The sequence below is a fragment of the Neocloeon triangulifer genome, unplaced genomic scaffold (assembly GCF_031216515.1).
Source record: "Neocloeon triangulifer isolate White Clay Creek 2 clone unplaced genomic scaffold, ASM3121651v1 ptg000014l, whole genome shotgun sequence".
Lineage (NCBI taxonomy): Eukaryota > Metazoa > Arthropoda > Insecta > Ephemeroptera > Baetidae > Neocloeon > Neocloeon triangulifer.
The window spans coordinates 24963294-24983187 of record NW_026775556.1 but is presented as its reverse complement, the minus strand read 5'-3'; the positions used below and the strand labels follow the sequence as shown (position 1 = coordinate 24983187).

General features: G+C 35.6%; 1 protein-coding gene across 2 annotated transcripts; it reads left to right on the top strand.

Moving 5' to 3' along the window:
• Positions 1-6685: 6685 nt before the first annotated feature.
• Positions 6686-12746, top strand: LOC132200498 (uncharacterized). 2 transcript variants are annotated; one of them, XM_059625994.1, is made up of 26 exons: positions 6686-7379; positions 7824-7869; positions 7933-8067; positions 8192-8271; positions 8370-8473; positions 8616-8919; positions 8979-9020; positions 9075-9108; positions 9161-9225; positions 9392-9488; positions 9538-9782; positions 9839-9904; positions 9964-10006; positions 10059-10135; positions 10207-10306; positions 10407-10639; positions 10699-10777; positions 10830-10882; positions 10940-10975; positions 11041-11161; positions 11221-11330; positions 11506-11565; positions 11619-11652; positions 11711-11790; positions 12302-12404; positions 12459-12746. In XM_059625994.1, the coding sequence occupies exons 1-26, from the start codon at positions 7335-7337 to the stop codon at positions 12695-12697; spliced, it is 2631 nt and encodes an 876-aa protein (XP_059481977.1). In that variant the 5' UTR covers positions 6686-7334; the 3' UTR covers positions 12698-12746. The 2 variants fall into 2 exon arrangements, with proteins under 2 accessions (XP_059481977.1, XP_059481979.1); XM_059625996.1 differs by lacking the exon at positions 7824-7869.
• The last annotated feature ends 7148 nt before the right edge of the window (positions 12747-19894 follow it).

The following is a 19894-nucleotide window of genomic DNA, read 5'->3' as shown; positions in this document are numbered from 1 at the left end:
TCGATTTCCGATCTGTTCGCCTCAGCGCAGGGAATGCTTTTGAAGTATACAATTTATTTTTGTAAAATAAATTTTTAGATTATGGAATAATTCAACATTCTATAGATTTCATATTGTATAAAAGAACGATTACTCTATATTTATATAAAAGTTGTTAATAAATTGGAATAAATGAATAAATAGCCACAGGCTTGCTTTATACAAAAATAAAGGCTTCAGAATTATTTGAGAGCACCAAAATTTTATTTATTGAAGCAAAATTTCTAGACGAATGATAAAAGTTAAATTAAAAATTCCACAAAAGAGCCGCAACTGCCAAGAAAAACTAATAAAAATTTGACATTTATTGTAAAAAATTTGATACAAATTTGAATTATTGTATAATTTGTGTATAGGGCAAAGTTGGTCATAATTCCAACCTAATAAATTTTATTTTTTACCAACTAAAACCATGAATTTTTTATTGTGGAGGCAGAAGGCAGCGGACAAGACCAAAACATATTTGGTCTTTTAAAAATGTATTGCTTGTTTTGCTATTTGCGCGGTTAATTCATTTCTCGTGTTAAAATTTAACACATTAATGGTCTTATTTTCTGAGCAAGTTATTGTAAAAAGTAAACTTTGTGTCTCTGGCGGGTCGATAATTTGCTTAGGACGCTCTCAGGGATCCGCCGCGTGTTATATTTTGTATTATATTTCCAACTCGTAAAAGGCGAGCGCAGGGGCGCGAATATGAGTCGTCGGCGTGCGCGGCGCTCTCTGCCATGCACACACACACACACTGTAGTACGTGCTTTTACGACTGCGAAATATTTTACGGCTCCATAAAACGAAATTATTTAATTTTATTGCACGTACTGCAAGAGCATGCGGCGGACGGACGAAATGAGAAGCGACGGCTGCTGTGTGAGAAAATATTCTTCTCGACGCGAGGCTCTGCGCTCTGCTGGGTCTGTCACTCAATCAATGGGACGGCAGCTGGGATTAAACCCCGCGTCTTTGAAGCCCTTCTTCATTATTCATTCGTGTTCTCATTCACGAGTGGAAAAAGCCGAGCTCACCGCTTATCAATGCATTTCACAATGAAATGCAGCGCGACCCTTTTTAGTTTGGCGAGGAGTTGTGCTCGCAGTTGGAAGGCCCGATTTGATTGCTTTTGGATTGATGACGGACCGCGTGTGGTTTTTCGAAGCGGTAATGAGAATGGACGGATGTTTGATGCAAAGTTAAGTTAGATTGATCACGCAATTAACGGGCGTTCAAATTTGTATCAGAATAAGCTTTCCAATTTCGATGGTCAATGGTGGAAAATTGATGCGAAAATTTTTGACATAGAAATTCATTGAGCTTTTACTTTTGAATAAAACTTTTTATCTTCATTTGGGGTTCACATCATTTTGAAAAATTCTTCGGTTTTTAGTTGGAGTGTAAAATTGTTTCTAGAAATTTTTCCCCAAGATGCCTAATTTTCATATTAAATTTTATATTTTGTGGTAGAATCTCAAGATCGAGGGTTGATTCATGGTGATTTTAATTTAAAGTCGGCTCTTCCTCGATGGATTTTGGTGAGTTCTTTATTGTTTTTTCTTAAACAATAAACAACTCAAACAAATCCATCCAGGAAAAGCCGACATTATATTCAAATCACCATAAATTATATTTATTTGTTAAATTTTTTTATGGGAAATGAAAATATCGGTCCTTTTCCTCATTGCAGAAGAAAAAATAATTTTGTGCAATGAGGAAAAAGCCCGATCTCTTCATTTCCATGATCATCTCCTCGAGTGTCAACTTCTTCAAATAATATTTTTATATTTTTTATTATTATTATTATTATTATTTTTTATTTTTTATTTTTCACTCTCAAAAATTCTTTTACCTTACAGATATCTGATCAGAATAGTGTTTAAAACTAAAATTTAAAGTTAAATTTAGTAAAGGTTAGTTTATATCATAAACTATTTTGAACTTAAAAGCAATTGAAAGCTTAAAAAAAAATGTAAAATGTGAAATGGTGTAACTATTGCCATAAGATATTTAAATTTAATTAATTGTAGAAGTTGAATTGGAAATAAAGAATAAATTATATTGATGGGTGTAAAATCCAGAATCTTCTTTGCACGATCAGCAATTGGAAAAACGAAACACGAAACCTTCACTTCTGACTGAGATCGCATCGTGGCCCAGTTGAAAGTGGGTTCGTGAACAATTTTTTTGTCTGAAACGACATTGAAGATAGCGCTGCGTTTTGTTGCTGTGTGTGTGTTAGGCAGATTGGTATCTTGAATGTGCTGTGTGTGCAGAGGCGCAGGGAATCGGCCCGGAATTTATCTCGCACTCGCCAGCTGATGCGATTCCGTGCCGCTGATTTCGCATCTCATTTCCCATTTCACCTGGGGCGTCGTCAGAAAATCGCCGGTCGGCCCCCAGTTTATCTCCGCGGCAATTTCCTCACGCCTCGCACGAAATCGGACCGACATTATTAATATAAAATTTAATTGCCGCTCATGATCTGCTCTCGTTCGGGTCGAAATTTCGAGCGAGGCTAAATGCAGAGAAATTGCATGTGCGTGTCGCGTCGGTGCTGGGAATTCAAAATCGTTACATTGGAATTAGCAGAGAATTTTACTGCCGCGTTGAGAAAAAGGAGGAAATAAACTTGGAGAGGATAAAAGATAAATATAAAGTTCCTTATGATAAAAATTTAGCCGTTTTCTGAGCTATATTATTTTGTTCTATTTGTTTAGTGCGCAAAGATGTTTTTATTTAACCCTGCAGCACTTACGGAAAATAAATATGAAGATAAAACTTTTCGGCCGGGAGTGTTTTATACAAAGTTGGCTGCAGAATGTTTGCTTTAACGGCCGGCCATTCATATTTAAAGCACATTCTCGCGCCTCTCTTGTTGGAATTGGGCAAAAGTTCGGGGGCATTATTTTATGACGGGCTAAGTGCGTCTGCACGATAAACAAAGTTTTGTTCCCAATCGACGCGTTATCGATTCTCGCCTGCAAGACTATTATAGGGAACGGCCAACTTTTTTACAGCCAAACTTTTCTATAATGAGCTCCTCCAAAATGTTTTGTGCATGTACACATGAAGCACGTCCACAACCCTATAAGAGAATAGGAATCAAATTAGAATGAACAATTAAAAATTAAACCCATTAAATTGCATACAATCTGATTATATTTGTTAAAAGAAAATAATCTCAATTTTCCTATATTTTCTTGTTTTTATTATTCATGTTTCCACAAAGAAACGAATTTACATGACAAATGTTCAAATAAAGGTTCCAACGAGGAAAATGTACAAAAGGAAATGAGTTTTTCTTGCCAAGCAATCTGTCAAGCGATGGTTGCTGTACGAAAATGTTCAAATTTCACCCTTTGAGGCTGCACAGGAAATTCATGTTGCCGAGGCCCAACCTGTTCGGCTCGATATATTGATCCGAGAGTGGCGGTGGGTAAATAGCAGCAGCAGCAGCGAGACTCAATATTGACACATCCTGTTAACGCGCCCTGCCATATTTGGACCTGTCAAGCGACGTGATACGTCTGCTGTCACTCGCGACTGCACAAGACCAGACGGCGCAAATAATAAATTTCGGGCGGAATAATAAATATCAATGAGGGGACCAGCAATTTTTAGTTTTCTAGTCAAGCACGAGAGCAAGATGAATGAAAAAAGTATTTGGACGCCAAAATATGAATCAAATTAAACTTTAATGTAAGCAACGAACTGATTATTTATCAAAGGCACACAAAACTGTAGAATTGGAAATAAAATATATAGCAAAGTTATCTTCTAATAATTTAATATTTTAAAATAATTGATTTTAAAGCTAAAAACTAAAAATTTAAACTTCATTATGAAGAAATGTAAACTAAAATTATATTTGAATTGAATTTATTAAAAATTCGTAAATTGAATTTTATTTTCCCCCTGATCAAGTCAGAAAGGCAACCAACTTGATCTTCTACGAATTTTCTGCTCCAACTTTCCGCAAAAACGTTCATTTCTAAAGAGCAAGATTTAAATGCTTTTTGTCATTGCAATTCTGCGCCGCCGGGCAGGACGTTATATATATATTAAAGGAAATCGCATAATTGCGCGCGTTTAGTTGCGCGCACGGCAATATCTCCGCCGAGAGTAATTGGATTTGCTTTATATTTGCACACAGCGAGAGCGCAAGAGAAATAATTTTGCTTGCGCCATCCCGTGCTCTTTGTTACGTACCCTGTGCATTGCAATTTCCATGAGCACAGGGTGTTTAATTTTCTGAAAAGCGTCGTCACCGTGTTTCGCAACTATTGCTTGAGTTTCGCAAAAGAAAATACTCGCTCGTGACTATTCCCAAGAGCCATATTTAAAGGCTGACAGCTTTATATAAATTGCTACTTTTTATAACAATAAATCAGTTTAATCAGTATTCAACGTTTGTAAAATTTATAATATAAACAGGTTAAAAAAATCCTACAAAAAAGATTTTCGTCTCTCATAGTTGAAATCATTGTCATGCAATTTAAATATATTTAAAATTGTAGCGAAAAAGTTTTAAAATTATCTGATAGTAAAATTGATGTATTCAACAACAAAATTATTTTAAATGAAATCAAATCAAATTAAAAAAAATAAATATCTAAAATTAAAATTGATGTATTCTACAAAACACTACAAAAATAAATGATTTTAAATAAAATTAAATTAAATAAAAAAAATAAATATAAATAAGGGTCAAAATTTTATTTTATTGATTTTTTATAAGTTCATAATTTGCTTATAATTATTGTAATTTTTAAATTAAACTGTTTAATGTCAACGCTCAAAAACATCAACTTATTGAATCATTTTCAGAAGTTTTTCTTACTAATTTAATCTGTATTTTAATCCCATTCAGATCAAAATGTGAAATATCATATAAATGAAATCATTGCAAATTTAATCGCTTTCTTTTTAGTTCATTTACTACAGCTCCATTATGGGACATTATATTTAGAGCTATCAATTCAAATTGGTGCTATAATAAGTTCTTATCTTCACTTCCACTCGGCAACTGGGCAATAGTCCCAGATAAATTTGCTATCAAAATGAATCATTCCAGAGAGAAAAAATTAACAGCATCCGGCAGAACTGGCAAAACGAAGCTCAATCTTAGTCGTCCCACGCGCATTAAACGGAAAACTGAAGTTTATATCAAATCAAATTTCCTCTTCCTGTCGATCGTTTCCGAGGTATGCACCACGCAGAGGCCGCGCGTCGGGCGGGTGGCCTACGCACGTCTCGCTCGGGCTAAACAGCAGCTAGACCTGCGGATGGGATCGAGTGGCATTCGGCGAACGAGCGGCGGCGCACCTGCCCGCGTGTATCGGTTTTCCATCAGTCAGTCGGGAGGCATGCGGGCCGCGAACACATGTCACTCGCGCCACCTCCTGCATATCAATCAGCGACTGCACATCCACCGCAGACCCAAAGACTCGATTAGCGAACACAACTGCATCAATTCTATTATTGCACGATTTGTAATAATACAAATAATGTACAATATTTAAAAGCACTAAATTAAAAGTATATTTAACAGCAGAAAAAAATGGTGATGTATTAGTATATAACTGAAGTTAATTACAATTTAATTAATATATTTATAAAATTTATAATTTCTTTACATGAAATAGGATTTTATTTATTAAAAATCAAGAAAATCGATATAATTACAATAAAATTTCTTGATTCAACTTGTAAATATTAAAAATTATTTTCAAAGGAAAACACAAGAGTGGAATATATTAAATAATTATAATCATGAACCTCATATAACTATTCAATTTGTTTATTTATTATGATTACTGTCTATTTTGCTCAGGAAATCGTTTTATGTTAAATAAAATAATTTTATAAATCATCGTTATAATACGAAACTTATATAATGGAAATGCATCTCCTCGAGTGTCAACTTCTTCAAACAAACTTATATAATAATTATCTTTTTCCGTCATTTCTTATAATATTTCAGATCGTTTAATTTCTTCATAAGAATCTGCTATTGAGCATTTCCATTGCAAAATAAATTAGTGTTAATTAAAACTCGGCGTACAGGTGCCTCTTCCCTGCCGCTCAAGCAGCTCTTTGCTCATTACCAAGTGCTCGTGCTGTTTATCTGAAATAAGCAATTTGACTCACTATGCTGATACTTATTAGCCGCGCGTATATAAATTGGAATTAAAGGAGCTGCCTGGTTAGGACGGAGGCGTATTTGCCTTGAAACTAGAAGACGCACTTGAGAAAGACTGAGCGCAATCAGACAAGAGCTGTTGGCGTGCACAGGCCGGATTATGCGCCAAGTCGATATTCCGGGAAAGTCTCCGACTCCCAAGAGAGGCAGAATTAGTTGACTTGTAATCTGAAATTGCCGGAAATGTTATTACACTGACAATTTCCATGAAAATTATTATACCGTCAAGAGCTATTCAGAGATCTTTACTTTTCACTTTCCTACATCGAAACAGAAATTTCTTTTAGTACTAGAAAAAAATAATGACCAAATCTATTTGGTTTAAAATTATACGTTAACAATTCAAAAAAAGAATACTTTTTTTAGACCAAGCTGTGTACATAGGAAGAAATAATTCATGTTGTGCTTTTACTTGTCAGCACACAAAAATAAAACAATTACATTTTTGTATGCCCTGCCGGAAAGTGAACCATGATTATATTTGCGGCGTGCTTGTTTTTCCCAGCCGCGCTCTGCAGCGACAAGGCAGCGCAGCATGCACGATTTGTGAATAATTCAGCGTGCACTCTGTTGTACACAAATGTATAATGCATTCGGCGGCCAATTCATTCACCTGCCCATGGGGCTCTTTCGCTGCACGACACGCGAAAGGAACATTGGCGGCGCCGCTCTGGGGATTGGGAAACTTTTCAGCAGTTCTCCGAAAAATTTGTTGTTAATGTTTATCGACAAAATTTTCATACAATAGAAACCAAACACAAGAGTTTATAGTGTGGCAATCGCAGTGGAAGAGTTACGGAAGTGTGTCATCGGTTAGTAGGTGGAAGTGACAGTGGAACACATTAAAAATGCGAGAGAAAAATTTTGAATAAAATTATACTATCAAAACAAAGTCAAACAGAATTAGAACATTATAAACTGCTGTATAATGATGGAAAAAAGCTGCAGTGTATAATAAATTAAAATAACGATAAATTTGAATAATAAGACAAGTATTGAAAATAATTAATAATTAAAAAAAGCTTTGTTTCAGGAAGTGCGTCATTCATTTTGGAACAGCACAGCGAACAGCATCAAATTCAGGTGACATGGTTAGAGCAACATGGAATGGACGCAGCCCATTTTGCTTTGGATCCTTTTGCTACTGGTTACAGTTCGTGAAAAAATATTATTATTTTTAAAGATTTAGATCTGCCTTGTAACTGAAACTTAATTTTATTGATTTTCTTTATGCACTTTCAAAGTGTCATCTTAAAAAAATCATGTGTACTTCTAAGTAGACCCATATTCATCTTAATCCAATTGATTACTGTAATTATTTATAATACGCAGCAATGCAGATAAAAACTTAGTTAACTTACGCATTATACATGCCACTCATTATCAATGCAAAATATTACAAACGTAATTCTTCCGTTTACTTTTAAGCATCATTCATAAAGTATAATGGTGATGCAGCGAACAATTATTATTTTTATTCTTATATGAATTGTCGCAATGACGTAGTAGTGATTTTGAATTATATTTCTTGTAGACTTTTACACAATTACCCTCAATTTATTGCAACTGAAAATAATACGTTTAATTATAGATTTTTGGAGAGGTTGGCAGTAATAACCATTTGAGGAAAAAAATTGGTACACGCCATAAACTAATAGATACCAGAAAACTTAAGTGTTGTTAAAAAAATGAACATTTAGGGAGAGGTCTTCAAAATTCCAAAAGAGAAAATAATCGAAAGCAAATAATCAGTTGCTGCGGCATCAAAAATTCCTGCATATCTACCAAAAGACAATTGAATAAGACTTTACGCTCAACAACTTTGACACAGAAAAGTAAGTAAAAAGAAATAGCACTTGTATAAAGGCTTACAGAAACCCTAATCCACACACAAAAATGCTATGTAATTCCTTTTTTTTATCAATAAAAAATTTTAAGCAAAAAAAATTCGTTACGTAGCTACAACAAAAGCCACTGAAACATCTTTGACCAGCACTTCCAACACTGTCATCGATTCATCAGATATTTCGTCTTTTGAGGTAAGAATCTAGATTTTCGCACAAAATTTAACTTGTCATTTTTTACAAGCCAGAGACGATTTTCCTTTGTTAACTATTTGTATAATTATATTATCAAGGAATCCACAAATAATGAAAGGACAGAATCAATAAGCGAAGTAGTTTTTGATCCAAGCACTTCTGCCTTCACGTCCGAGATCAAAACCAGCGAGATAATGTCAAGGTAAAAAGAGCAAGTTTGATGTTATGACGGCTTGCTTGTTCATTTATCTCATTAACCGCAGTAGCCTACAAATCTTCACAAATGATAATTTATATTATTGGCCCTGGAGTGGTAAAATAAAGTCATTTTTCAATTCTAACAGAATTGCAAGTATCACGGCAAGTACGTCATCAACCAGTACCCCAGCTACTCCTACAGAATCTTTAATGACAACACAATCAAGTCCTACGTCAACAACTCACACATCACCAGTTCCTGTAATCACTATTACGATAATTACTGCTACTGATTCTACAACCTCAACAACCACCTCCACAACTTCAACAACGTCTACAACAAAAACTCCTACAACTTCATCAACAACGCCGACGACATCAACTCCTACAACAACAACGTCTACAACAACAATTCCTACAACTACAACAACTGCAATTCCAACCATGGAGGTCACAAATTCTGATTTTACTTTAATTATATTCAATAAATTGTGCTATTTTTAAGATAGGAATTAATCCTAGGAAGATGCGAGATGTCTGTTCCTAAAAACGCAATTATTTTAATTTACAAATATCCTTTTAATCCTCAACTTTTTTCCCCACAGTTGTCCCTGTTTGAATATGATGGTTCTCTTAAATGTATTATTCCAACATTTTTTATTTTTTTTTTTAATTTATTCTTGCATTCAAGGGCCAGATAAATACGGTTACTGGGAAGTTTCATGTGGCCGACTGTTTTTGTTTGGAAAATTTCTAGTAAGAATGATGATATCAAAAACAAAAATAATAATAGAAGTGAAGAGATTGGACTTTTCCTTGGTGCAAAGTTTTTTTTAAACAACAAACAACTTTTACTAAAAATGATCATATCCTTGAGTGTCAATATCTTCAAACAAAAAGTAGTAGCACAATAATTTTTTAGGTGCCTTGGAGAGAAAACTTGATTAAATGCCAACAAATCGGAATGGAAGCTATATATTTTGAAAGTCCTGGCCGGACAAATTGCTTCAAAAATATCAGTTCGAACCACACTAGCGTAATTTCCCCGACTAATTAATTTTTGAAAAGTTCCAAAATGGAAGTATGGCTCCAAGTATTGGACTTCCGGCCTTCGCGTCATAGCAGGTGGATTTTCGTGGTGTTCTGCAAATGCGTCAATTCCAATTGACGCAAGCAACCTGCCTTGGGCTTTGGGACAGCCGGACAACGCAAATAACAGTGAAAATTGCATGCGTCTGCGAGTGATCGCGAAAAATGCCTCAATTCAATTCTACGATCATAATTGCACACAAGAGTCGCTATTCGCGTGTCAGGTTAGAAAATTAACATTGTATAAAAATAAATCACGTTTCCTACCTTTGGCTCCAAGGGTCCAACAACTCCGGCGCCAGCTTGTATCACACCAATCTGTCCAAACGTAACCTGTGAACAAAATGTTGGTGATCTTTAATTAAATGATCCAAAATTTAATTGAAATTGTAATTAAAACTTTAGATGTCTTTTTATAAAAACCGATCAAACGAGTTGTATTTGATAAGTAATTTTATTTAATTCAAAAATTACTTTTATTATCAATCTTTTTTGAACAGATCCACGTGCGCATGGCTATTGGTTTACTTATCAGAGTAGAATGTACTTAATTAGCTACCCTAATGACACACAAACAGTAAGCTATGATTGAGAAGATTGCGGAATCAATTGAATCTCAAAATTGATATTTTTTTCTAAAATCTTCAGTTTCCCGAGGCAATCACAACTTGCTGCCAGTTTGGCATGTCTTTAATAAGTCTAGATTTTGGCTTCAAACTTCAGTCCATTCTGCAAAACATAATGAAAAGTATTCATTTTGTTAAATCATCTGATCATTTATCAATAATTAGTTTCCGTTGCTCTTAATGAAAATACAACTAATTTAATATATAATTTGGCTCAACCAGTAGGTGCAATACTTCGGGGCGAATACTTTTGGACGTCAGGGACCAATCGTGGATGCAATGGGAATTTCGGATTTTGTACAGTGCAGCGTCCTGTGAGGAGAGATGCGATTTGGGCGCCGGGACAACCAGACAACAAGACCGGAAATGAAAATTCTCTAGCCGTTTATATTAATTCCACCCACGTGCAATTGCTTGATTTTAATGAAGATAAAAAATTCAGATACATCTGTGAGGTAAATTATAAAACAATTGAAAAATTCATATATATATATTTAAGTATCATTTCCAATAGATCAGAGATAACTCAAATTCGAAGACGGGAGGATCACCTATTAAACAAGAATGTTCTCAAATTCACAATATGAATGATGGTAATACCTCGATATTTATTTAAACAACCTTAAATATTTTTCCTCTCTGAAGCTGAAATTGACAACTTGTTAAACAATACTGACAACATGGACTTAAAATCGAAGGTTGTTATAATTTTTGTTTAAGTGGCGTGAAGGTATTTTTAAATTTTCATCATATAGCGATTTGTGCGGTGTGTCGGGGAATACATGGGAATAGTAAACAACCTTTTCAGCGCAAAATTAAAAAAATAATCCTATAAATGCCAATTCCAATTTTCAAGTTGGTCGATGGGAAATTCATGGACAACAAGGTTATGGCAGTTTTAGAAACGATGGCTAATGACAGTGCAGCCGAATTCACAAAGAATATGGAAATCATGAACGAGTGTGAATCATCCACAGGTAAATGAATCGTTTTATTTTATAAGTAAGAATTCCGAGGATGTAAAGAAATAATACAGGTGGCATGAATGAGGATGATAAAGCTGCCCAAATATTGAAATGCAGCAACCAAAAGGCGCCTGGAATTTTGAAGAGTGTCATCAAAAGCATAGACCAGTCCATTCCAAAGGTATTTATTATTAATTTATTATTTTTGCAACTCTTGTATTGCATTATGCATTATGGTGTGATGTTGCAGATATAATTACTATTTTAACATTTAAGATTTTGCCAAAATATGTTAGCACTTTCAAAAACTGCAACATATAGAAGAAAAATATGCTAAATCTTGCCTAATTATTTAGGAGCGAGTACAGAATTATCCAGAGGCGTATTGCCCTCCTTACAACAACTGTACAGTTAATGTGAGTTAAAAATAGTAAAATCAGCATGATTGATATTTCAATTTGTAACAAAGACTACGATGTATAACGACTTCCTAGCTGCATCTTGTAATAAATCATTAATAAAAATATGGTGAGAGTGTAATCAAAATTTTTTAAATTCCAGACGGGACCTGGCTTTATGGATATGGCATTGTAACATCTGCATGCGGAAGGAAATGGATTGTGGTTCGCACAAATCCGGGGGTAATTTCCATTACGACTTTTTTATTGATTAATTAAACAAAATACATACATACGAGTGATTGCGAGTGATGAGTTGCCATAATCTCTCATTTTTTTTAAGTTTTATGTAATTATATTTTTTTTCGTGAATGTAAATAAGCCAATTGATAAATTTGCAATAATGTATTCGGAATGACTGCCTTGTTTTTTTTTTTTTTTTTTATTATAATCTTCAGTTTTTCATTTTTTGATATACCAAGTTGATTGGTCAATTGTCACTTATGTTGTAATTGCATTGTTTTTTTTCTTCTTTACTCTCTTGTTACTGTGTTACAAGCGAGTGTCGTAAAAGCAATAAATAACAATATTAATTATGATAATAAAAAAATGCATTGAAAAAAATAGCTTCCACTGATGTGGGGAAGAAAAATTTTAAAAAGTATTTTTAACAAAAACGATCAATTGGAATCATTGAATTCAAAGAAGGTTTAAAAGAAAATCAGAAATTGACTGTAAAATAAAAAAATTTCAGGTGAATCTGCCCCAGGCGTATCAAGCGTGCTGCGAGTTTGGCCTTAAATTAGCGTCCTTCTCTGAAAATGCAACGGAAACCTTCAATTGCGTTGCTGATTCAAGTAATTAGCTGGGATTTCTTAAAACGTTTTGATTGAATATTTTTATCAACACAGTTGGCTATGCCGGTCGCAATGTTTGGTTGGCGGTGAGTCGGTTAAACAGCATAAATAGACCTCGCTGGTGCTCCTCAGATGCTCCATTTTCAATTTATGACTATCCTGGCGCTCAGTCCATCACCACTAATGACCCGTCTAAGGACACAATTTACTTCAATTTTATGTTCAGAACCATCAGTGTGGCCAATCAATGGGACGGTGGGTGGAATGCACTGTGTCAAACTATTGACCCGTGATTATTGTTTTCTTGCTTGATTTACTGTTAAATTTGTATTGAATTATTATGCGCAGGTAAAATAAATTGCAATTTGAAGAAAATTTCAATATTTTTTCAATAACTATATCATTTTTATATAATTTATCTGCTTTGCAGGGGAAAATTTTAAAAGCTGATTAAAGGAAAAAAATGTTTAACAATTTTTTTTTGAACGCTCAAGTCAAGTGTAAGTGCGCGGCAGGTATATAAATCTGCTGGATGAATTAGACCCATCGTTTTGAGCATTGGCTGACCTCGCTGTATGGCTTTCACCATTTCACACAACTTTTTCAATTTTGTCTACTCTGGCTCCAAGATCATTCAGCAAAAAAAAAACACAAATATTTTCAAATTTTGGGGGTGAATTCAAGGCCGTATAAAGTAAGAAGTATTCAAGCCTCTATATTTTGCTTAAACCTTAAACTTTATAAATAAATTTTTTTTTTTTCAGTCAGAATGAGGAAAATTTACTATGAGCAGAAACGATTTTCAAAACTCAAATTTTCTGAACCAAAAATCTGCATGTTTATGTATAGCAAAAGATGTTAAGCATAAAATGTATAATTTAAAGATTTTCCCCATTTTTATTTCTGTTTAACATAAATGTATACTTTGACGTTTCACGTTCCTTAAGTTTATAATGTTCATCCATATAATGTAAATACAACTGAAATTTTCTAATTTTTAGATTCAGTATCGCATATTTAATCGAGGAAGATAGAAATGGCACAGAGTTTCATTGCAAAAATAAACTCTGGGGGAATTTTTGCAGTCGAGAAAGTAAAGTAGGGTGCGTGCCCGTTATGCTTGATATGAGAAATTCTCTGCGGATTATATTGCTGCAGCGCAGAAATGAGCTCGTTTCCCTTCACCAAAGTTTTTATCTTTTCTTTCCTCTCTGCACCCCGCGTGCGCTCCTGAACGAGAAGCATCCGACAGTGCGTGGAGCGGAGAAACTTGAGTCAATAAAGTTGCATTGTTTGCTTAGAATATCAATTGCCGAGCAAGGATTCTCTCTCTCTCTCTCTCGTTTTCCTGCCCTCTCGATCATTATTGCATTTTCCACGGTTGCGATCCCCGGCGTTTTCAATCCCCCGACTGTTGTTTGGGGCCAAAGAGCGAACCCAGGTATTGAAAGATAACATTGGGTCTCTTTTTTTCATTCTTCCTGGCTCGCTCGCGGCTTCACGCATCAAATCACCCTCGATCGAAAATAACCAAAATAACACAATATCCACCTCCGCACTTATACACCCCGACGTGTAATCATTTTTTTCCAATTTAATTTTGTGTCGGCTATTGCAGATCGAAAATTGGAAACATCCAATATTGAGAGATGCACCATCAGCAGCTTCTATAGTTACAATAGTTCATTGCTATGATAAAAAAAATACACAACTTTGGTTTTGCAAGAGTATTGAAAATTAACTTTTAAAACAAACTGGAGGACAAATGAATAAATTATTAAAAAGCAGGGCAAAAAGTAAAGAAAAACATCTTATATAATGCTTTGGCAGACGAATGCATCAATTATTAATAAACGAATAAATTAAGACTCGATAAACGTTGAAAAATGTAACTTAATTTTCAAAACTCCAGCTTGATATTTACGAGCTCAGAATTGAAATGCAGCATATTTGGCTGCCCCAGCGGAATTAATTTTCTCTTCCAATACATATTTCATCGAGCAACCGCAGCATCGTTGATCGCCACGTGCTGCAAATTTGTTAAATAGATTTCTCAAGCCATTCATCACGTCCGGTATAAAATTCCCATAATTTGTGACTTCATATAAATTTCAGCAGAAGTGCAGTTTATATCTGTGGGCTGCGTTTCGTCAACGCACAATGCGCGACATTAGAAGCAGCAGCCTGACGACCGCACAGAGTTTGTATGTCGGGTAATGAAAGAGAGCGAGCGAGAGGGCTGCAGACATGAAATAATAATGATAACGAGTGCAGAGAGTGCTCGGCGCACGTAATACAAAAGTGTGGATGTGACCCCTCGTTCCGCAGCAAATAAAAAGCAGCACGCTACATTTCAACATCCTCATTTAACTTTACAATGCTGGTGAGATGATTTCCGCTGACCTTTTATATATACGCGAGTGTATGCGCGATCAATGGGCTTTTCAGAGACGCGGGTTAAGTCGACGACAGCGAGCAAAAGAGGCCCCTAAAGCTTAAACCGACACACAAGTTACCATAAAATCAGGGTCTGAAAAAAATCGGGTATGATTCTTCAATCATTTTCTATCCTCGAATGATATATTTAATATTAAAAATGCATTTTGGTTAAAATTTATTTGCAATTTGCTTTTCCTTTTTAAACCTGTTTCTATCTTTTTGACCAATCAATCAGAGAAATTCAGTTTTAACAAATAATTTTGCTTCTTTATACAAGATTGAAATATATCTCAAAAGTAAATTCTTTTTACAGATTTAATTGACTTAAGATTTGTAAGTGATTAAGTTTAAAAAAAATAATCAATCTATAAAAACTTATTTGGTGCGGGATGTATAATTTTCACTTTCATTTTGAACGAAATCAGATTTTAATAAAAAATCTGCATTTAAAAAACGTCTTCAAACCCTGCTACTTGGACATGAAGTCAACCAAGATCTGAAATACAAAATTTTTTGCTCGTTCTCTATATTTGCAAAATAACTTTTTATTTAAGTAATTCCAAATTTACACACATATATAGTTGTTCAGTCAACTACGCGCGCAGAGAGCAAAAAGTCATATATGATGCTGACTCACTTCGTTGAGGCAAAAGTGAACAATCTTCATTCCGCGTCGACTGCTGATGCCGTCGGCAAAATATTTCCAGAGTAAATATTTGAGCGAGCCGCTGCCGCTGGAAAATTCGAGATGTAATTTCGTAATTTCAGTCCGAGTATATATTTGGCCAAGCGCGAGTGTAAATTGTGAAGAGCATCAGCAGGAGCAGTTAATTGACGCCGGGCTCGTCCGCCGGTCGGTGGCTTTTTCCTGCTTCGGAGATCAAAGGCGTTTTGGTGCGCAAACGCCCCAAAGTCGGTTCGGCACGATTTATAAATGCCCCACGACTTTGATTTATTCAGTGAAATATTTATCCAGACAGCAGGCGTTTATTTGAAGTCAGAAAGCCAAACACATTTTACGCCCAATAAAAACAGAAATCTTCAAGGGAAACGATGAAAAAATATTAAAGAGGTGCTCGGCAATTTACCTACTCAAGACATTTAATTTCATAAAATATAAGAGCGCAATCAAGAGATTCCACAAAATGGGTTTTTTGATTTAATAAATATTCTAAATTTTAATTAAAAGACAAAGAAGAAATGTAGATTTGTTATCAAACTTTTTTTTATGAAATTCTTGGCTTATTATACATATTTAGAAAATTTGCTAATATTAAGGTTTGGACCATAATGCAATAAAAATAAAATCAGCAGTATCCACCTGCAAAAACAAAGTATGTAAAATGGATTAATTAGAATTTCAGCTTTTTTCATATTTATTAAATGATTTCTAATTATTTGTTTTTTTGTTCCCTTGTTTGACAATGAATTGAAAACCGAATAAAAATGAGTAAAGATCAAAGTCAATTAATACGTTAATTTTGCTAAATAACCCATTTTGCCGGAATGAAATTTACAGTTTAATCAAAATTGTTCTGCTTGAGAAAAATGATGCTGATCTTGTTTTCGACCGAATCCTTGGCGCTGCACCCTTGACCTTGGGGTTCCATTAGCGGAGCACAATAGTGTCCATTCATCAGCCAGGGCTGTGATCCAGTGAATGCACGCGAGAGAGGATAAGAAGACGTGTCTGTATGCATGCCCGGAGCAGCACACAATGTGGCCCATCAGCGCGACAGGGTCAGTCGTCGCCGTCATTTCCCATAAGAGATGAAGAGAGGGTGTTTTCAAAAATTTAATTTCGTGACTCAGCAGCGCGCACACAACAAAGCAGGGCCTCTCGAATAACACACAGAGAGAGCCAACCAACCAACCATTGGTGCGTCTGACAAAGCGTTTATTTATACACAGAGCACCCGCCGAGCGAAATCTGCTGCTGTGAAATGAAAAGCTGCTGCTGGAAAAAAGGATTAATCCGACGGGAAAAATTCACGGTCCAAAACAGCCAGGCGGCCCTTTGGTCTGCGCAGCGCTAATGCGCGCCCTTCGCACACAAACACCGCGCTTTATTTCTTTTGGCCAAGTTCAAACTAAATAACTATACAGAAACAAACACATTTTTTAATTGATTTTTAAAGAAACAAATCTTAATGTAAAATTAATTTAATAGGAAGGAACAAAATAATACTAATTTTTAATATGATAATAAAAGCAGAACTGCCAAATTTAAATGTTATAATAATAATTATAAATCATTGAATTATCTAATTTTTCATTTTTTTTTAATTCCATTTTAATGCAAAAGACTAATTTCTTTTTCAGTAGCAGTTTAATAAAAATATTTTATAATTTAATTTTAATTATTCAATTCAACATTAAAATTGACTTCTTTTCACTTTAAATGTCACTTTTAATCGACTTTTTTATTGTGACTGTTCTTGATCTTAAACGTAACAAATCAACCCCTATTTCTCTCCCTCTCCTTTTTGGTGAGCACCGCACCTTTTAAACTGCCCATTTCCCGGGCCAGCTACATAGGAAATGCAGGAAGAGGACACGAGGGCCTGCGCTGGTTTTCAGTTCGGGAGTCGCTGCTTTTTACGGCCGCTGTAAGTTTGATAAAGGCACTTTTAAGTATGCACGGCGCAGTTATAATCTCTCTCGCCGGCCTGAGCCGCCGCCGGTTTATCAGCCGGCTATAGACTTAAATTTTATGGAGGCACTCGTGTAGCTGGCGAGCACTTAAAAGCAACCCTCGATGCCCCGCGCTCTTTCTCCGGCGCACAGCCAGGGGTAAAAAACGAAGAGCACGAGAGCATTTTATTATTATTCCGAGCACAGCATCTCCTTGAACAGCCCGGCTCTGATGTGCGTGATGCAACTACAATTTCATTAATTTTGTTACTGCCTGTCTCTCTCGCTCGCTCTCCTCAGCGCAGTTTGTTGCCAACACGACGAGCGGAATTTTGCGTGGGCCCCGCAGGAAAATGGATTAATATTTATACGAGAAGACGAGGGCAGAGTAGGTTTCAAGAGTATGCGGTGATGCTCTGCTGGCAGTTTCGCCCGCGAGAAGGGGTTGCTGTGCCGCGCTCAAAATGTGTGCGTAATGCTTTTTTAATTTGTGAAAACGCTCTCTGTGCGTCTGCAAAGAGAGAGGGAATTCCTAACCAGACCATTTCACTGCCAGGAAGAGTAAAAAACAAAACTTAATGGCCAAAAAAGAGTCAGTCAACGTGGCCCGCGGCCTTCCTCTCTGGATGCGGAATAAAATTATTTTCAAACTCTCCCGCGGCAGCGACGTTTTTTATTATGTTTTCCTTCATTCTCATTACCGGGAAGTTTACGTATACTTTTTTTCGTCAAAAAAGCTGAGCATAATTATTATTTATTATAAAGTTTAGGCTCCTTGGGAATTAAATTTCATTTCAACTTTCAGATTTTCGGAGAGGGTAAATTATTATAATCATATAGAGATCTGAAAGTTAGTCTAGAATTTGGCCAAAAATAAATCATTCTAATTAATAAATGAATAAAAATCAATCATTTTTAACTAACTTATGAGACAAAAAAAAATATTTTATAAAAAAATCTCATTTACATGATTTATATATTATATTTTTTTACTTATAATTAAATCCTCCCGGTATTTGGTAAGAAATTTTTTATTCCACAATCTAAAAGGTATTTGTTTTTCTAGGATGATCTGTCTGGAATAAGTTTTGACATTAATTATGATTTTATCATTCTCTGCAAGAGAATAATCGAATTATTTATTTAAATCTCAAATTATACACATCAAGAATATAAACTTTAAATTAAATTAGCTTACTTTTGAGCTACTTTGTTTTATTTTGTTCTTTGTCGCTCAAAAACTCTTCTTATTCAAGCCAACATTCAAATAAACGGAGTGTGCGAGTTGTTAAGAAAGTGTTTTTGCCAAGAATGAGCTTATTTTGTTGAGCGAATTTTATAATGTAAAAAGCTGCGTCTCGCTGCCGCGGAGTTGGAAAGTTTCCGCAGAAAAAAATCAGCAGTACCGCTGTGCTGATAAAAATGCTTTGACACGAGCGAAAGAGTCCTTTTCAAAGAGCAGGGGGAATATCGCGCTTTACATAAAGACAACCCCCGTCTGTGCGGAGCTCTCTCTTGAAATTCGCACGAGAAGAAAAAGAAAGGAGGAAAAAGGTGCGCGCAGATTTGCTTGGCTGATGAATAGTATATACGACGCGGGAACAAAAAAGCGGCAGTGCTCGCGAGGGAGTCGTGAATTTGAATTAAAAAGCTCAAATTAGAGTGAAAAGTGCGCGCCGACGTTATTTCAGAGTCTCTCTCGGCACTTTAATTTCCTGCACAGAACGAACGAAGCTGCCTGTCTGGCTCTTCTTCTTCTTCTTTGATGGAATATCAAATCATCATCTGATGGCTGAATCAGTGGAGAAACCAGACGCTGGAGAGAGAGGAGCGGAAAAGCAGCCAGTGAATGCACCGAATTAAATTTTCCGTTCCATTTGCCATATCCTCTCTTTTATTTTGATGGGACCCTCACTCGAATTCGCTCTCTGGCTCGATATTGCCAACTGCTCTCTGCACAAAACACACGCCCATCCATCCATCCTGCACCCATATATATTCCCTCTTGGATCATAAGTTTTAAATGCAGCGCCATTGTCATTCAGGCATTGTATTTTTTATTGGAAAATGTCACACATATAGCAGCGAGGAGGCCGAGCGCCCCGGAAAAGAGTCCCGGCTGTTACACACATTTATTTTTGACGGCTTATATGTGGTATTACCGATGCGCAGGCTGTAATAATGTAATGACTCTTTTTGCACACTCACTCGCTCGTATTATATTCATTAGAATAAAATATTCATTACATTTGTGGCAGCAGCCGCCGTACCAAAAATGGCGCATTATTTTGCGTCCGCGTGGGAATCGATCCTTTATATATGATGAAACTGACCGACGTTCAAATATTTTGCTACAGACAAAGTCAACAATGCCTTTATTCATTATTTAATCCGGTAATTTGCCAGAGAGCGATGAA